General features: G+C 44.3%; 1 protein-coding gene across 4 annotated transcripts in view; it reads right to left on the reverse strand.

Moving 5' to 3' along the window:
- Nucleotides 1-18,627, reverse strand: part of TSC1 (TSC complex subunit 1) — a 43,955-nt gene extending 25,328 nt beyond the window's left edge. For 3 of the 4 annotated variants that reach the window (XM_065879643.1, XM_065879642.1, XM_065879641.1), the window contains exons 1-2: nt 1,812-1,917; nt 261-364 (exon numbers count right to left, since the gene is read on the reverse strand). In XM_065879643.1, coding sequence (XP_065735715.1) covers nt 261-364; nt 1,812-1,917 — 210 coding nt within the window. Of the gene's footprint in view, nt 1-260; nt 365-1,811; nt 1,998-9,281; nt 9,345-18,571 lie in introns of those variants that run through there. The other variant, XM_065879640.1, reaches the window with a different exon arrangement.
- Between the last annotated feature and the right edge of the window lie 1,483 nt (nt 18,628-20,110).

Genomic DNA, 20,110 nt, shown 5'->3' on the forward strand with positions numbered 1-20,110 from the left:
GTGCCTTATGGATCAAACTGTCACTGCACAATTATAGTTTAGGACTACAGGATTTCTTTAAGCAGAAAGAGCCTTAAAAGCCTCTTGAATATGTTGTATTTTGAAAACTTTTCAGGAAACATAGGTCCTGACAATTGTTTTTATATGTAGTTATAATCTGGGAGCAGTATCATCAATGGCACGCATAAGCTGAAGGAGTGACACTGCCACACCACTCACAGAAAATGTATCAAATCTCTACCATTAGTTCCAGCAGTTACCTTATCATGTGGCTCTTGCAAGGTAGTCAGGATGTGCAATACAGGCTGAGAATTGGTTTCCAGGTAATAATCCACCAAGGTGTTCACAAGCACCGGACCACGGTCTAAAGAAGGAAAAGGGCAGTTTATAATAATTTCCTTTAACGTTCTAAACTTACCTCAAATACTTGCCTGTCACAAAATCCAGAAAACGTCTGTGTGCTACCCAAAGTTATATGAAGTGTTGTATTTCTGCTTCCTTAAATGAATTTAGGTTTAACAATAGGATAATACCAAGTTTATTTGCCTAAATAGCCGTAAGAGCACATGAAATACTATCTTCTCTTTTTTTTATATTAACTTATTTATGTATTTGTCTGCATCGGGTCTTAGTTGTGGCATGTGGGACCTTTCATTGTGGCGCACGGGCTCTCTAGTTGTGGCGCGCAGGCTCAGTAGTTACGGAGCACAGGCTTAGTTGCCCCGAGGCATGTGGGATCTTAGTTCCCCAACCAGGGATCGAACCCGCGTCCCCTGCACTGGAAGGTGGATCCTTAACCACTGGACCACCAGGGAAGTCCCCTATCTTCTTTTTTTCTTGCTTTTTTAATTACAAAAATAAGTCATGTCTATTGTTAACAATTCAAGTTATATGAAAGTACATAACATGCAAGTGAACATCTTCCTCACCACCTGCCTCCCAACCCACTCTCCAGAGACAAACACCCTTGGGTTTGGTTCGTGTCCTTTCAAAACTTTTCACACTTGTACAATCACACACACCTAGGCCCCATGTCCATATACCCATGGTCTGTGTATGTGTGTTTTTTCCACTCAGCAAGGTGTTGTAGACACCTTTCCATGACAGCATCTATGACCTACTTCATTCTCTTTACTGAGCTCCTTGTTCTCCACTGCATGGCTCTACGTAATTAATTTAACCATTCACCTGCTGAAGGATACTTAGGTTTTCCCAAGTTTCCACTACATTTCATTCAAGGCTATAATGAAATACAGATTCTTGTAAGTCTGTAAGCCAAATGGCACATGCTTTTAAGTTGATGACAGATACTCCAAAAGGGCAGAGCACCCATGTATTCGCCTGCTAACAGTGCCCATTTCTATGACCAATATTTGATTCCTGCCAACCCGGTAAGGAGGAAAGGATACTGTTTAAATTTATATTTCTCTGATAAAAAGAGAGGTTAAGCATGTTTCATATTAAAAATTACACGTGATTTACAGATGAAATGATATACCTGGGATTTGCTTTAAAATACCTGGGTGGGGGGAAGTCAGGGAGGTAAGATGAAACAGGAGAGGCTGGGTATATGGAGTTCATTATGTGACTCTTACTTCTATGTTTGTGTGTATATTTGAGTATTTGCACAACTAAAAGCTTGAAACACATGTAGAATGCAGAATGAATCCACCGATGCATGCTTTTCCTTGGTGGTTTTAAAGACTCTCTTTAGAAGATGAAAACCAAAATTTATCAGTGGGATTCTAGTCACCTCTAGGTCAATCCCGTCTGATTAGCAGATAAGCTAACCAGGGTACGATTCTGCTTACCAGAATTGAGGTTCTCTTTAAAGACAGCTGTTACATCATCACGCACACTCAGCATGGGGGAATCCAACATGGAGAGGAGCTCCCCAATATTTGCTTGTTGGGCCATTATCTTACACGAATGCGCTGTGCTGGGTCCAGGATGTGTGTTAAAGACTTTGAAGGCTCTTCATTGGTGCCACTACCAGACTGAAAAGAAGAAGAGGAATGGTGTAACAAAATGGCCCCATTTTTCCCCACGAAAAACTACCTGCCAGACAAACTGAGCATATATTCGAAGCAGTGAAAAGTTTGTCCAGAACTTTGCTGATAAAAGAAGCTAGGGCATGTAAATAATTCTGTCCTTGACAAATTTATGAAGAGGAGTTCTAGGGAATGCAACAGAGAGAAACCTAAAAAAAAAAAAACCAATACCAGTTGGAATCATCACAGCAACTTAATAATGGGACTAAATCTAAGTTTTATTCCTACTCTAAGTCTACCTTGGGTTTTGGCTAAGCCTATGTTTATGTTTCAAATCAGTGATCTAAAGAGTAGATGAACTATTTTCAGAAAAAGAACTGAAAGCATGCTATCTTCTTCTTGACAACCCCATCAGAGTCTAGAAGTTAGTATGGCCAGCTAGGTCACAAGTGCATAAACCTCATTTGAACCAGGGATGGTTCCTCTATTTTTAGTGTACGCGCCTCACCCCAGACATCTACCACACACTCAAATGCTGCTAGTTACAGGGAAGTAGGCATGAACGGGGGAAGCCTGTACCTTCAAAAACTCAGTCCTTTATGGCAGTGGAGCAGTCACCTTATCTTTATAGAGAAAAAGCAGCTCATTCTCCAGTGTCACTATACACATTTACAATTATTCATTTCTCCCCACTATGGTCCCTAAAGCTATATTTTCAAAACCAAGTAAAGACAGCTACCATTTATTAGACAGGCACTGCACACCTTTCACAAACATCATCAAATACACTCCTTATGTAACTACAGTATGACTGGCTCTTTTGTCCCCATTTTACAGGGAGAGGAACAAAGATCAACCCCATTTGCTTACGGTCAAAAAGCTAGCAGGAGGCAAAGCCAGGGAGAACTGAAATTTGAGCCGAAATCTGCTTCACTCAAAGCACTGAGCCCATACATGTGACATTAAACTAACTTGTGGTTTTGATCCTCACAGCAACTGTGAGGTAAGCAGATATTATCCTTATTTTACAAATGAGAATATGGATACTCAAAAAGGATAAATAATTTTGCCAAGGTCACATAGTAAAGCAGAACTTAGATGCCTCAGCTCCCAGGCCAACAATTGTATGCATCACTTGCAGTCACATCAAAATATATTCTTATTTTCTATTTGCTTGTCTTTGGGTAAGCTAAAGTAGCAGTTCTCAGGCTTCAGTGTGTATCAAAACCACCTCGGATCTAACTTCCTGGGCCCATTCCAGAACTGAACTGTGGGCTTAGGAATATGCATTTTAATAAGCACCCCAGAATAATTCTTATATGGGTGATAAATCAGCCGCATTTGAGAAACACCACGCTAAGGAAAAACTCCGCTAAAGAGTTAAGCTCCTACAAGGATGCCAAATTTAAATTAGCAATGACCCCTGAAACTGGCGAGTATTAACTTACTATCATCTATGCTCTGGTTTAATTACAACCTGGTGATATTCACTGATTTTGCTCTTGGTGAATCAGAAATTCATTAGCCAGAAAAATCAATTAAAATGTATAAATGTATTTTTGATAGAAAATCCTGATGTAGAAAGTATGATGTAGGAATATAATACAAATTTATATTTACATAAATATAAATCTTACAGGTAAATCATAAAGGAAGTCAATTTCAAAGGACTCAGAAATGTGAGACCATAACTGGTAAGATTTTATTGTAAAAGTTCAAAGCTGAAAACAATAAAATTTCACCTTATTGTGAGATGGATTAAATTAAATTTACAAGTGAAGATAATACCAACCTGTCAGGGTTTATTGTTCACCAAGAGGATTAAATGACATAACGTGTATCACACAGTTAGCACAGCACCCGGCACAGATAGACACTCACTGAGTAGTACTCACATATTATCAGAAAGAATACTGGTAAAAATCTTTGGGCCACCACTTTCAAGATGACTGGAATAGCACATTTATCTAGCTGGCCTCCGCATTCATTTTTACTTCAGGTAAATCACAAATGATTCTCAGGCTTAAAAGTAATTTGTCCCTAAGTTTCGTTTTGTTCCAATAAAACTGCTACTTACCCAGTCTCAGGCTAGTGAGACTCCGCGTTTGTCTTTTGTATATTCAGAAGACAGTAATGTCAGAGCTGTTCCTCCAAATGCAGGCAGCCCAGAGCAGAGTGCCATGAGCTCAAATCTAAACAAAGATGGCGCCCATCCAGTCACCTTGGCGATACTCAGGGCTGACCGTCATGGGTCACCTAGCTTGTTTTTCAGATTGTAAATGCAATTTAGGTATAAAAGTCTGATTTATGGAGCCTACTCTTTCCAAATGCTTTATAGAAAGCAAAAATAAGGTTTTATTCTAACATACATTAGTATCTATTTTTGGCAACAAGCTTTTATTGCTCTTCTCTCCAGTTCTAAAATTCTACCTTTTAACCGTATTTTTTAAACCTCAGAAAAAATATAAATCATGGGCTTTGTGTGGGATTCTTCATTTAAGTGCCTCAAGTTCAAGGATTTTTGACATTCTAAAAAGCCCTCACGGGAGTTCAATCATAAGCTTTTGGAATTAGCTCCATGATTGGAATATCTCCCCTTTTAAACTTATTCAAATATTTCTTGAGGGACTGAGTGCAGGATGCTAAGTAGGGAAGACAGACTTAGCAAGTGCAATGAAGAACTATATGTACACGAGCAGGAAATGGACATGATTTAGTGAGTACACAAAGGAGGGAAGGGACCAGCTTCACCTGGATGGGGTGGGAATGGGTGAGTTGTACACATGTTAAACACACTTTACAGCCTAGAGAAGATAAGGGGAAAGTCCCTGAGAGGGTAGCACCACAGGCACATGAAGCATCCACTTCAGCCATGAAAGTCTCTCTTCCATCTTGGAGGTAACCAAGTATAGAAAATAGACAGGAGAAGCCAGAAGTCAATATTTAGTTAATACATTTCTGTACCCTACACACCAAAGCAACATTCCATTTAGTTTAATATTATCTTTGGAGCTTCCCTGGTGGCGCAGTGGTTGGGAGTCCGCCTGCCGATGCAGGGGACACGGGTTCATGCCCCGGTCCGGGAAGATCCCACGAGCCGCGGCGCGGCTGGGCCCGTGAGCCATGGTCGCTGAGCCTGTGCGTCCGGAGCCTGTGCTCCGCAACGGGAGAGGCCACAACAGTGAGAGGCCCGCGTACCGCAAAAAAAAAAAAAAAAATTATCTTTGGCGCCCACAAGCCACAGTACCGCGCTATCGATGATGCTAGTTACATTAGGGAGCCATGACTTCCAACGCCCGCCCCGCCCCCACCCCAAGACCTGTCACTCTGATAGTCTCCTGGACCTCAGTAAAAGGCGTGGTCGTCAGTCTCTAGCAAATGTCTAGGTGACATCCGTGCTCTTCCACCACTCGTACCCTCACATCTAATCCGCTGGCAAACCCACTGACTTATCCCTTTTGTTGTCACCCCAGCCCAAGCCCCCAGCATCCCCTCTTGGAGACAAGGGAGCAGCAGGCTCCCTCACTACCCTCGCCTACAACTTATCTGCCACCAAACAACCACAAAAGACTCTGAAATAGGGAAATCCGAATCTTTCACTCCCCTGTTTAAAATCATCCAGTGGCTTCCCACAGAGCTAATAAGCGCCAGCTCCCAAGGGGCCTGCAAGGCTCCCCCAGACTGGGCCAGTTGTGAAGTCCCCACTCCCTCTGCCCCCGTTTCACAGCACTCCACCCCCTCGTCTCTCTGCTCTAGTCTCAGGCTCCTGAAACTCAGGAAAACAGCTTCTTGCTCAGGCCTCTGCACTTGCTGTTGCTCTTCTCCCAGATCCTCGTGTGGCTGTTTCAAGTCTCTGCTCAAAATGTCACACCATCTCTGAGAGGCCTCCCCGACCACCCAATCTAAAGCAACGGCGGGGTTCTTAGTCACTACCTTTGAATAAACCAAACTGAAACTCTACACTGGTAACCAGATTTGAGATTTATGGTTGGAAAATAGAGATTTACCAAAGTTCGATTTTAGTCTCTATACTTGGCCAAAATCTGGCTGCAGCCTTGGTCTTTAGGACTGAAAGCTGAACAATCGCCCACTTCTGCAGCATTTCTGGCATCTCTGACTGCGTATGTGTGACCAACAACTATATGTTAATGTTACCATCATACCGAATCCACATGATGTCAGTAATGCGGACAAGGCATGCGTACAGAAGTACTATTAATATCTGAATAAAGGTAAAAACATTCTAGATGTAACATCTAAGTTTTGTGTTTTATTAAGTTGAAATTCTGTCACTACAATACTTATTTATACATTTATTATTACAAAAATAAAAGCTTCAGTTAACGATGTGATTTTTATGTTCAAAAACAATTAAGAACTTTCAAACAGTTAAATATATTAACTAATATTATGAGTATTAAGCAGGTAGGTTCGCTAGATAGCTTTACAAATAACAGTAATTATTCTTTGAGCCAAATGTTTATAAAAATTTTAGTAACACATGGCTAAATAACAGAAATTAAACTATATTTTAATTCTAACTTTTATAGAATTGTTTTATAACATTTATTACAAACAGAATAATCTTTAAGAACTTCACCTAATTTGTAGTCCTGATTTGTAGTCTTTCAAGAAAAAGTCATATTTGGGAATACCTCACATCTTGTGAGGGTGAATTAAAAATAAAATGCCAACCTGTCACCTCAATTTTATGACATGAAAAAAACCCAAAATCACAGTCAACAATATCCATGATAAATCATCTTCAAGCCAAACATAAAGAATATACAGAGGGGCTTCCCAGGTGGCGCAGTGGTTGAGAGTCTGCCTGCCGATGCAGGGGACACGGGTTCGTGCCCCGGTCCGGGAAGGTCCCACATGCCGTGGAGCAGCTGGGCCCGTGAGCCATGGCCGCTGAGCCTGCACGTCCGGAGCCTGTGCTCCGCAACGGGAGAGGCCCGCGTACCGCAAAAAAAAAAAAAAACAAAACAAAAGAATATATAGAGTATGAAGAAAACAATGTTAAGAAAAAATGAAATACTCAAACACATTCTGTACCTACTAATAAAATTTCAAAACAGACTTTACAAAACTGTTTTAAGAAGACAATTTCTTGTAGTTGTGTGTATACGGAGGCTAAAAATTTAATCAAAAAGCTTTTCAAAATGATTGGTATAGGGCTTCCCTGGTGGCGCAGCGGTTAAGTGTCCGCCTGCCGATGCAGGGGACATGGGTTCATGGCCCGGTCCGGGAAGATCCCACATGCCGCAGAGCGGCTGGGTCCGTGAGCCATGGCCGCTGAGCCTGCGCGTCCGGAGCCTGTGCTCCGCAACAGGAGAGGCCACAACAGTGAGAGTCCCGTGCACCGCCAAAAAAAAGATTGGTATAGATTGTCAACAATTTTTAGTAGCTGAAGATGAAGGATCCTTGAGGCTTGCCCAAGCTATGAATCCCAGGTACAGGTTCCTTCCAGAAAACAATTTACCAGAAACTCTCCCGAATTACATTCTGCTTTGTCTAAAAAGGTTAGTGATGGGACTAAACGTGGCAGCTGAAGACAAATGTCCCTCCGGTATCAAACACGTGTTAACCCAGGAGCAATCTAGCGGCTGACACAGCTGACCAATTTGCTAAAATTTCAAATTTTAACAATCTGACTACTAAAACGGAATACAAATGCAATACTGAAAAATGTTTAATAAAATCTGAGATTTGTGGGACTTCCCTGGTGGTGCAGTGGTTAAGAATCCGCCTGCCAATGCAGGGGACATGGGTTCAATCCCTGGTCCAGGACGATCCCACATGCCGTGGAGCAACTAAGCCCGTGCGCCACAACTACTGAAGCCCATGCGCCTAGAGCCCATGCTCTGCAACAAGAGAGGCCACCGCAGTGAGAAGCCTGCACGCCGCAATGAAGAAGCCTCCGCTTGCCGCAACTAGAGAGAGCCTGTGCGCAGCAACGAAGAGCTAATGCAGCCAAAAAATAAATAAATAAATGAATAAAAATTAAAAAAAAAAATCTGAGATTTGTGATGTGTGATGTTCAGCTTGGGTCTCAATGATTTGATCATGACCATCTGACATTGGGTTCAAATTCATATGCAGTGGATTTCCGACAAAGGACAGGGTGAAGTACACATAAAATATTTTAAAGTAAAAAGTTAAACTTAGAAAGCTTCCCCTACTCGTGAGGGAACAATACTTCCACCTTCTTGTTAGACAGTCTACAATCTGTATTAAGTCCCTGTTTGTGAACAGACACCAATCTTTAAGGCAAAAATCTCCACCTTATTTCACAATTCCTAGGAGGTAAGGTGAGGAAGACAGTGACAGAACACAGCAAATAGCAACCAGCGAGGCATTAAATGAATCCCATTAGCCATCTGTGTATAAAGACAGCAGACCAAACACTTCCCTATCTCCCCTACACCCTTCCTGCAGACACGGAAAGCTGTTGCACTGCACACTCCTGCCAGTAAACTCAAAATTAGAGCTCAGGGATCAGTCAGGTCACTCAGACTACACTAGCATCCACAGAAATGCCAAAGCCTCAATATTTAGGAAGGATACATTCCAGGGCTCTGAGAATCCTCCAATTCCCAGAAACCACGACAGAATGCAACTCATCCCCAAATAACTAATTAAGACAATTAATAAATAAAGCCACGTTACAATGTAAATGCTAATTCCTTAGCTCAGGGGTCCTCAGCCCAGGACGTACATTAGAATCACCTGGAGAGCCCACACGATCCTGAGCAGGTTAAGGGGTGGGGTCCAGACAGGACCTCTGGCTTGTTTTACAGGCCTGTGCGGATTGTTAAGGCACAGCCAGGGTTGAGAACCTCTGTGCTAGTTAAATGACTTGCTCACACACACAGGCTTCAATTTTATCTAGGCGTTAGAACCAAATTCTGCTGCTAGATTGAACTGATTTGAGTCGCAGGTACACCAGGTACTAACTATACAACCTTAGGAAAATTACGTAACATTTCAGAGCCCAACTCCTCATCTGTAAAACGGAGATACACCAAAAGTGTGGCTGTGAAGAACAAAATAAATAACCAAAGAATGCACTTAACACCATGCCTGGCACTGAATAAGCAGTTAAGAAATTACCGGTAATTTGACTAATTACTTCACGACACAGAAGGTCTAGTTCCTGGCAAGTAGCTAAAACCATCAAAGTTAATCCTGAATGCAAAGAAATATCTTTGCCCCAGTACAACCACAGACAGGATAAATGATTCTCTTCCACCTTCCCCCAACCACTGGATTGAGTTTGCCCCTTACCTGTTCTGGGGACAACTGGTACTTCAGTTTCCAGTGCTGTCAACCTGGTGTCTTTCATGGCCACTGAAGAGAAGAAACACGCATCTGTCAATATCAATCTCACAATGAAGTGAGATCTCAGAAGCAATCAGAGGAAGTTCAGGATTCACTGGCTTCCACCTCTTTCCTACTGCACAGCCCTGACAGGTGGCCATCTGGTTTCCGCTGGAATGGACACTTATAATCACTGGGTGCACATGCCTCTCCCCGTCTACATTTCTGAACAGTTGGTTGCTGGAAAATTCTTTATATTGTGCTGAACTTGTAAACTCTGCCTTTTGTTAACTGTCTTTATTAGAGCTATAAACGAATGGGCAGGAAATGCATGGGCAGGATGGGCTCCAGAATTAGAGCTCCGAGTTGAAATCCAAGCTCTGCCACTGAGTAGCTGTGTAACTTTGGGTGATTTATCTTATGTCTCTAATGTCCAACCTTAAATTACGTCACTGTACAGTGAGAAGAACGGTGGCACCTACCTCCTAAGGCTGCCTCACTAATCCAGGAGAGGAACACCCATAGCCCTCGGCACGGTACGTGGCACAGAGAAACCACCCGAGGAGCCCGAGAGGAAGAGCAGCGCCAGACACGAAGCGCTTGGTGGGTCCGCATCACTTCAAACCCACCACGCCCTCTCCCTCCCCACGGCCCTGCCCCACTAGCCGCACAGTCTCTCAGCCAAGCCACACGTGTCCCCACTTCAGGACCAGGTACATGTTGTCCCTGTGCCCGAGAGACTCTACCTCTGCCCCCTCCCAAGCTCAGTCTTCACCCTGGAAAACCTCAGCTTAAACATGCGCTTCATCAGAGAAGCTTTCACTTCCCTCCACTCAGGACCAGACCAGGTCAGGCCCCATCACATACTCTCAGCAGCCTGTATTTCTTGGGGTCATGGACCACAACCGACTAAGCAAGTGTAATTAGTCACTGAATATGTCCCCCTCACCAGAACAGCAGTTCCAGCCAGGGAGAGACAGGGGTCTCTCCAGTACTGTGCCTCTTGCAGCTGCCACAGTGCCTGGGACTTGTTCACTGAATGATTAGGAGTTGAAATATTTCTTAAATAAATGTACAAAGTTGAATTCTGCCTTTGAAACCACACAACCTTAATCTAATCCTTCTACATGACAAGCATAAAATATTTGAGAACAGCTATCACTTCTCCCTATTTTCTTTCCCTTTTTGCCCTGCTTTCTACCTAAATTACCTCATATTAAATATCCTTGTTAAATATGAGTATATGTAAATACATTCCACTTTGCTTTTAAAATGTGGGCCCTTCAAACTACGTTTAGGTACAGCCTGATCACTAGATTGTAAGCTCCATGGGGACAGGGACCCAGGGCCTATTGCAGCATCTGGCACACAAGGGGCAAATATACCCTGTTCAAGTCAACAAAGATTTCATCAGCTTCTTTGGTAGCCATTCCAGGGTTGAATACAGATATGAAAAGCTGAACCTCATACACTATATATGCCTAATTACACTGAACACGGAAGAGCTGGGAAACGAGATGTTCCACATACGGTCCTGGTCAAAGCTGAACTAGCGGTTTGAGCAGCTCTCTAACAATTAAAATCTCTTGCTCCAGATGACGCGGTAATTATACTTCCCTGTAGAACACATTCTAGGCACTAACGCCGTTAACTGTGGTCCTCAGTGGCATACTGCAAGTGTGTGTGCAGAGCTGGAAGGCGGGCTGGCTTTCCAAAAAGGCCAACGAAACCATTCACACAGCGGGTGCTTGCCCAGCCACAGTCACGCAACCAAAAGAGCTAGAATTAAAACACTGGAGCCTCTAATCTTTAGAATCTTAGCTTCAGCTGTTACTCCACTGAGTCATGTAGACTTCCTCTTGCAATTAATCCCAGTTGGATCTTTTACCTGAAAAGGAATATCTAAGGTAAGGGTAAAATTAGGATGTATACAAGATGAGATCTTATAGCCTGCCTAGCCAGGATCACTGTCCTATATAAAGGAACTGGCATAGGAAATCAGAATGTTTTTTGTCCAATGCTCGACATTAAGACTTCTTACCTTCTTTATTGCTATGCTAAAAAATGGTTATGGTGATAAATGTTGGCCAGTCAGGGGCTACCTGGCATTATTTCTATTTTAAGTGTTTACTTACGCATTTATATTTAAATCCTGCCCTGTGGAGGTACTCCTAGGTAAAATCATGCTACCTGGCATTATTTCTATTTTAAGTGTTTACTTACGCATTTATATTTAAATCCTGCCCTGTGGAGGTACTCCTAGGTAAAATCATGCTACCTGTGAACTTCCTGATCAGAAGTGAGGAGCGGAGAAGACCCTCTTCAAAAACGTGTACCCTTGAGGGGTATGGATGGAAACACCTGTCAGAGCATAACAGGGCCAATCCACATTCTTATCTTCAAAAGCCAAATTAAAAAAGAAACATGCCCTCAGATCTGGACTCTTCCTCTTGGACCCAAAAGTTGTATTCTCATCAGAAAGCAACACTGTAATTGCACTTCTACGAGTCCTTCTGAATAGAAATAAAGGGTAGGTTTGGGGAAGATGACAGCTCTGTGCTTTAGTGTTTTGAGATTAAGCAGAAGGAATATAGGTCAACTTGTTTTCACATTTCACCTTCATTTCATTCTGTAGGTGTTTACAGAGCGATGGTGTGTATATGTGGGGTACACACAAACTCCAGCTCAACAGCCATGTAGAGATGTCATTAGCAGGACTTGTACACATTTTTTCACACCTCTCTGCCCTAGGCAAGATGCATTACGAGGCATGAGAGACCTGAGAGCTGTAATATACCTTCATGAAATACTACTGGCAGGTACCTAAATGCCTTCACAAAGTATTTTATCTGAAAATATCAGCTGAATATTCAGACTTTTGGAAAATCAGTGCTGTGTGTGGCCTTCTATCCCCTAGGACTCCTCAGAACCCCAAATCACATAAAATATGTAACTGCATATCACATCGCCTAGATAATTTTGTGCAACTTTTCTATGATGTAAAAACACAACTACAGGTATAAACGAAAGCAGATGTCTCTTCACTGTAACTTGTTTTCTGTACTGAGGTTTTTATCTAAAAAAGTTCAAAGACAATTCAGATACAGGTTCAGGCATAGATAGACTATTTCATTATCAAGTACAATATAAGTAGAACAGAAACATTACACAGATAATACAGATAATAATAATATGTCAATAACACACTACTGGGCTTCCCTGGTGGCACAGTGGTTAAGAATCCACCTTCCAACGCAGGGGACATGGGTCCGAGTCCTGGTCTGGGAAGATCCCACATGCCGTGGAGCAACTAAGCCTGTGTGCCACAACTGCTGAGCCGATGTGCCACAACTACTGAAGCCTACACACCTAGAGCCCGTGCTCTGCAACAAGAGAAGCCACCACAATGAGAAGCCCATGCACCACAACGGAGAGTAGCCCCGCTCACAGCAACTAGAGAAAGCCCACGCACAGTAACGAAGACCCAACACAGCCAAAAATAAATAAATTTATTAAAATTAATAATACACTACTACACAATTATGTTTGGCTCAGCAACGCTCAGGTGATTTCTTAAGAGTAATATTCTATCAAGTGATAAAGTTGCCTTCAGCACAAATGCATCCAAAAAAGGTAAGATACAAGCTCCAATTCACTCTTCCTACCAATGCACAGAAGGAAAGAAAGGGGTAGGAAATACCACTCAGTGTGTGAAAGTAAAACAGCTGGTAGCAAAACCTGCCAAAATGTGTAGTCACGTGTGATTTACATGGTCTCAGCAGTTGTGGTCTCTCCCAAGGTTGTATAAACAGGGGCAGGGGAGCTCCAGATTCTCCACTCAGAACTTTTGCCATGAGGGACCTGGAAGGACAATTTGCTGAAGCGGAAACCTACCCTATTTCAGAGGTAAATCCTCTAGTAACTTGCCTACAGGGACAGAGCTTGATTTTGGTAAGGTGTAGCTCTTCTATAAATAATGTTTCTTATGTTTTAACTTTCTATTAGCATGAACAAAATTACTTACCAAGAAAATAAACCAAATATCATGTATGTTTCAAAAACAGAGCTTCCCTTAAAAGAAATCTGAGAGGGGCTTCCCTGGTGGCGCAGTGGTTGAGAGTCCGCCTGCCAATGCAGGGGACGCGGGTTTGTGCCCCGGTCTGGGAAGATCTCATGTGCCGCGGAGTGGCTGGGCCCGTGAGCCACGGCCGCTGAGCCTGCACGTCCAGAGCCTGTGCTCCGCAACGGGAGAGGCCACAACAGTGAGAGGCCCACGTACCGAAAAAAAAAAAAAAAAAAAAAGAAATCTGAGGAAAACTGTTAAGATTTCTTTAGGTTTCAAGTTCACAAGACTAAAACAGAAATATCCTAGGGAATAAAGGCACAGGGTTTGATAGTCTAGGACTAAGACATGTGGTTCTCAAATGTGGTCCTCACACCAGCAACATCAGCATCACCTGGGGACTTGCTAGAAATGAAAATTCTTGGGCCTTGAGCCTTGGTGGTCAGAGACCCTCTGAATCTGGGAGTGGGGTCTTCCTGGCGATTCTGATGCCCACAAGAGGTTGAGAACCACTAGTCTAGGAAGACGGATGAAGGCAAGAAATATTAAAAATATATATTTTATATATATTTTATATACACTTTTGAGGTTCTAAAGGAAAAAAACAGTGCATAAACCCTGGGGAAAAAAGCCGAATGGAATTCTGCCAGGTGCTAAAGGTACACACAGACCAAATGCCAAGCTTGACAAGCATTTAGCAAGTTACACACTTGAGTTCTCCACTTATAATTTTTTTTTTAATGTGGCACCTAAGGTTGATCTCCCAATGAAGTGTAAAGAACCTTTCAATATAAAAGTTTAAGAAAATGATTTATAATACAAACAGTACATAGTCCATCTTTAAAAGACGTGGGCCTTTCCTATCTACTGTTTTGTTTCTTTTTTAAAGCCCAAGTCCATTTTTAAGAGCAGTAGTCTATCTAGAATGATCAGCTGGGCTTCAGGCTGGGTCTGTAAAGTTCCTGAAGCCATATCCAGAATTTCATATCTGTATGAATTTTGTTCTTGGTGCTGATGGGACAGAAAACGATATTTGGTCCACAGCTTCCCACAGATCCTCAGAGGGTAACGGAGGCCCCCCCAAAACTTAAGAACAATTGATCTTTGAGTTAGTTTATGAGATCAGCAGTTCAGACAATTTATCACAGTGCAAGATTAAATGTGTGTGTTCTGGAGTCAACCAACAGGGCTCAAATCCCAGCTCAGCCACCAAATAAGTGACCTTAAGCCTCGGCGTGCTCCTCTCTCTCTCCCGCCCCTTAAGGCTGCGGGAAGAGCTAACAGGATCACGCATGTAAAAAACATAGCACGTTGTTTGGCACTGTGCCCATAAATATAAACTTTATTATAACAGTATTACTACTAAACAAAATGGGTACATAAGCCTTAGAAGTCTACATTTAATAACTTATACTTGAAACATTGATACAGTCATTCTGTAGCTTAAAACGGATACACTTCATGTTTGTTGCTGTACTTGTGTGCTCTGTGGAACTACTCAGAGCAGCACAGGTCTTAACAACTGCAGACATTACGGTCACCACATCTGTTTTTTCTTACCACTGCCCATTGAGTCCTCTATCACCGACCAAAGGTGATACTCAAACACTTCTTGGCTTCTATTGCCATTATCTTTACTTGAGAAAGTGACCTGTGAATTCTAGGCCAGTAACTACCATGTCTTGCTCTGTATCAAAGCTAGGTTTTTAGGGCACTTTACTCACTAGATGACAATCTGAATCCATTCAACCTTAAAAAGTGTTCTATAACCTTTTGCTACTTCCCTGTATAGAACAAAAGTTAGTACTGCACAAGAGAATGGACAAGAAGAAATTAGCAAGGTCCTGGGATTACATATGTTTCACATATACATATTTTTTTTAATTCTCCCCCTCCCAATAATAGACACTAGACATTAAATTACTAATGTCTAGGAACTACACGCTTAATAAGTAAATCAGAAAAAGGATACTCTAAAATTGCTGATGGTAATTTTAAACCAATTTAATTGGTCTAAAACCTTTTTCAGACCAATAGAAAAAATCAGTATTTCATGCAAACTAAACACTGAGGGGGGAAAATTCAGTTTCTGAGTATATGCTAATTATAAATATATATGTATTTTTAAAGCAAAAAGCTCGAGATTTAAATGCTATCGAGTATACTCTTCTTTCATGCTTGCAGCTACTTAAATGACAAACAAAACTAATACAAATAAAACTAATCTCTCGAAGAGAGATTTATAATATGAGGAACTTTTAAGGAATACCTTCCTAAAAATGTGATATAAAGGAAAGGATAAAAACAGGTCGCACTAAAGGTCATCCATTTGCTCAGTTATTATAAAGCCATTAACACTTTGATTCAATCAATGTAGAATCTTTAACTGAAGCCCCAGAAGGACTTGAAATCTCAGAAATTTAGACTTTGAAATACTCATTTACAATCCAACTCTCTTATGTCACAAATGAATAAACTGAAGCTCAGGGAACTTAGTGGCTTGTTAGAAGTCGAAAGCTATCTGACTTTTAGAAAAGCTTGAAATGGTTGATGTATTGCTGTATTTGGCTCATCGGCAGCCAAGAATATCCAGTTAATTCCAGAAAAAGTTAACTTTAGTCTACCATGGCCCTAGAACCCGGAAAAAAACCATACCTGTACCTTAACAAACTCTGAAAGAAGACAGATCTGTAAGATCAAGTCAGCTGTAATTCAGCGCCCCGAACTTACCCACCACTATATACACCAGAGGTTAGAAGCTGTTTTAAGAAATGCCTCTGCAATAAGTTATAAATTAAAAGAAAAATAGCCAAAGTGGCTACTTTAGCCACTGGTCCGCAACCCCTGGTGCACATCAGAATCACCTATGACTTCTTCCAAAATACACTTAAAGACCAAACATGCAAATCTACCTACTATGGGGCCAGATACCTGTGCATGAAGGTTCTGATGGACGCTGTTAGAGATCTCTCATTTCCGGTAATTTCATTACTCTATAAACATCCCATAGACAGGCATGTATTTGATTTGTCCTAGTAAGACTGTTCAGTTTCACCTCACAAATGAAAACAGGTATGCACAGAAGACATCTTATTACACCCGGACAGCAGCAGCATGGGACATCTTTGCTCTCAAGAAACCAGTGAGGAAGAGTACAACTGAGTCACAGGATTTGAGACACTCCAATTTCATGAAAACAAGTAAGAATGCGTGTAGCTGCCTAGGAATCTGTCTAGCTAGGCAATTAGGAACATCCCAAAGTCTTTATGACACCAGGAAATGCGTGAAGCAAAGAAAGCTTACATCGTTCGCCCTTCCATGCACGTGACGTAAGAGCGTCTGGGTAAGATATATAGTTTGGTAAGAGGATAGTTTCCATTGCCACCCTCTATAAATACCCCTTAAGTTTACACCAGGTGGTTAGAGGGAGAACCTGTGACTCCCCAGAGAAATAGCAAAGAATCTGTCAGGGTTTCTGAGGCACCTCATTGGCCTGATGCGTGACTGTTAAAGGTGCACTTCCCCACTCGACCCTACATCAGATTTCACACGTGCAAGTTCCAGGTTTACTCAGGAATGGGCAACTTAAGAATCACAGGTGGTTGCTCTGTAAATCAAGGGTTCCCACAAGGGTTGGTTTTATGACGCTTCTCGAAATTTACAGCTCCACTTTGCCGGCACGTGTGAATTCAGACGACTCCAAGTTGATCCCCAAATTATAAACCGATGAATCTCAGAAGAGTATTATTCTATTTTAGTACTTTTACAGCTTACGCTATGTAAAATGAAGGGCTATTTCCATGCTTTCTATAAAAAAAACCAGCAAGGATTTTAGCACGACTTCTTTCTGCAGTAAACGCGTTAGTTTTATGAAAACATCAAATACTTTCCGGCGTGATTTAGACTAACATGTTTACAGGCACAACCCTGCCACCCCCAACAAAAGCTAAGGTATATAAGCAAGGGTGTCCCTCCTCAAAATTAAAGACACACACACACACACACACACACAGGCACTTATGCACAGACCTCAGCCAACTGATTAATTCTAATCACCTACTTAGAATGACGGGCCAGCTTTGATCAAATAAGAGATAAATGAGAGAGTCGTGGGTGTACAAATAGAGACAGGAGCACAGTCTGGGAGGCAGTCAGACCCCAGTTCCAGTCCTGGCTCACATAATCCTAGAGGGGTGACCTTGGGCAACGGACCCTCATCTCTCGGGGCCTCAGTTTCTTCATCTGAGAAATGGAGGCGTTAAGAGTGGCTGCCTTTCCCCTTTGTCTCGAGGGCTACAGGAGAGGATGAGTGCAAAGCACTTGCACAGCGAGTGCCCCATAAACAAGCTGCTGTTGTCGAGAGGACCGTGCCCCCTCCAAAGCCTCCCCCCACACCCCCAAATCCAAAGCACACGAAGCAAAACTCTTGAAAAGGAAACACAAAGAAACAGCATTCATTCTCAAAGGGCTCTCTGACTGCGGGCTCTTCACCCTCCAGTTCCTCAAATGAATGAATGAGCGTCTAGGAGTGGCTCTGCAAATAGCTGTCTCTTAAGAATCATCTCTGCTGACTCGAAAGCAACTGTCTTTCACCGTCGATTAAATACCCACGAGCACACCCGGAGCGACGCGCTCGGTCATGCAAATTTCAGCGGAGACACAGAGTCCAGGCGGGTCCTTGATGCCCACAGGCAGCCTCCATTCATCCCCCGCCCCCCCAACCCCTGACCCCTCTCAACAAGCCCGGGGACCAGCCCCACCGCCCGGCCCCGCCCTCCAGCCGAGGGTCTCTCCCCCGCTTCTCCGCACCCCGCGGGAACCTGTCACCCCGCCCAGCGAGGGGCTGGCGACCAGGCCCACCTCACCCCTGCCCTCGGCTCCGCGGTGCGGGGGTGCAGCCGTCCCCTCCGTCGCCGAAGAGGGGCGACGTGCCGGCCGGGGCCGCCTGTCCTCCCCAGAGACCCGCCAGCCTGGCCGGGCCCCGCCGGAGATAGAGCGTAATAAGAGGGAGGGGAAAGCTCTCCGAACCCCCCTTCCCGGAGCCCCTTCTCCGGCAAGAGAGCCCCTTGCCCCAGCCCCACAGGGCCTCCCAGACTGAGGCCATGGTGCCAGGACTGCCCTGAGAAGCCCCCATGAAAGGGAGGGGGCGACACCCTCATACTCACACACCGTCTCCTCCCCCTCAGCTGTTTACCTCACAGCTCCTCCAGCCTACAGGGCGCCGCCATCTTGGACGTACAGCACCTCCCCCCCGTCGTGAAATGTCCGCGGCCGGTGCAGCCTCCGCCACGAAAAAGAGTCCCAGCGGGGTCTCACCCCCCCCACCCCGTCGAACCCGACGACAGATGACCGCGGTCGGCAGCACCTTTGGAAGGAAGGGGAAGTTCTACTCATTACTGATGATGCTAACCAGTCGAGAAAGAAACAAGGAGAGTTTGTAAGGTAGGGGGGCGGGGACGGGCGGAAGGATTCCGAAAGGGAGCCGCGGAGAGGTCTTGTGACTGCGAAGGAGGCAAAAAGAAGGGCCGGCGCGGCGGGAGGAGCTACGCGAGAGAGCGAGGGGCGGGGCGGCGGGCCGGGGCGGGCCGGGCAAGAGGCGTAAACAAGTTGGCCCGGCTGGGTGTGGTTGGAGTGCCTCACGCCTTCCAGAGGTTCCTCCTCCGCTCGCAGACCCGGGTGCCCCTTCCAGGGTCTCCGTGTGCCCGGCCGCAGAGCTGCGTCCATGTTTCCCGAAGAGCCCGTAGGGCCCCTGTGGGCGAAGGGTCTGCTGTGGAGCCTCGGAGGAGTGGCAGCTCATCTGCGGAAAGAGAAAAGCTGCACCAGGGCAGCCTTCTTTCCTTCGCGGAGTATTTACAGAAGCCCACCTCTGGGCCTACGGAGACCCACAGTGGCTTCCAGCCTCAGATTGCTGGCGTTTCAGACCTGGTCGCGACGTGTATGGAAAACCACCCTGATCAGAGCAGGCAGCTTTAAAAGCAGAACCCCTCAGTTCAGTTCCTGCTCCGCCGCTTCCCAGCAGTGTAAACCTGGGCAAGCCTTGAAGTCCCTTGAGCCTCAGTTTCTTCCTCTGTGAAATGGGCATAATAACAGGAGTGAAGTGAGGATTCAGGGAGAAAAAGTGTGCAGAGTGTTTAGCACAGCGACCCGCGCCGAGTGAATGCTTGAAGGCTGATGGCCCTTATCAGAGGCAGGGTATAGTAGACGCTGTGACTGATACAAAGCAGCCTGAGAGAGGCCGCAGTTCAGCCGTGGTGTCTGAAAGGCTTTCTGAAAGAGTGAGCATCCCGCCGGGTTTTAAAAGAAAGGTAGGTTTCATGAAATAGGAACGGGAGAGGCGTTTGGGAAGAAAAGAACTAAAGAAGAAGCAAGCGCCTACCGGGCTGGGGGAGTTATGGAAATAACAACTTTGGGCATGGGAACTAGTTGGGTCACGAGGCAAGGCGGCATATGGCTTAAGGGGCCTGCTGTGTGAGTGGCTGGCACGGTGGGTGCTGTCAGAATTCCAAGAGGCCCAGGGGGGTCGGCTACTGTTAGCCCGTGGGTTGCCTTTGTGAGAATTAAAAAAAAAAGGCACTCCTTCTGGGCCCATAGCCCACGTGAGCAGAGCCCGGGCTGTATTTTGGCCTCTACCCACCTACCCGCACCCACACTCCTCCTGGGGACCCTTGAGCCGTGCGCATCCTTTATAATCATACTGGCTTCTGGGGGAGGTGAGCGTTGACCTGGAAATTCC

This window comes from Phocoena phocoena, chromosome 6 (assembly GCF_963924675.1).
Source record: "Phocoena phocoena chromosome 6, mPhoPho1.1, whole genome shotgun sequence".
Taxonomy (NCBI): domain Eukaryota; kingdom Metazoa; phylum Chordata; class Mammalia; order Artiodactyla; family Phocoenidae; genus Phocoena; species Phocoena phocoena.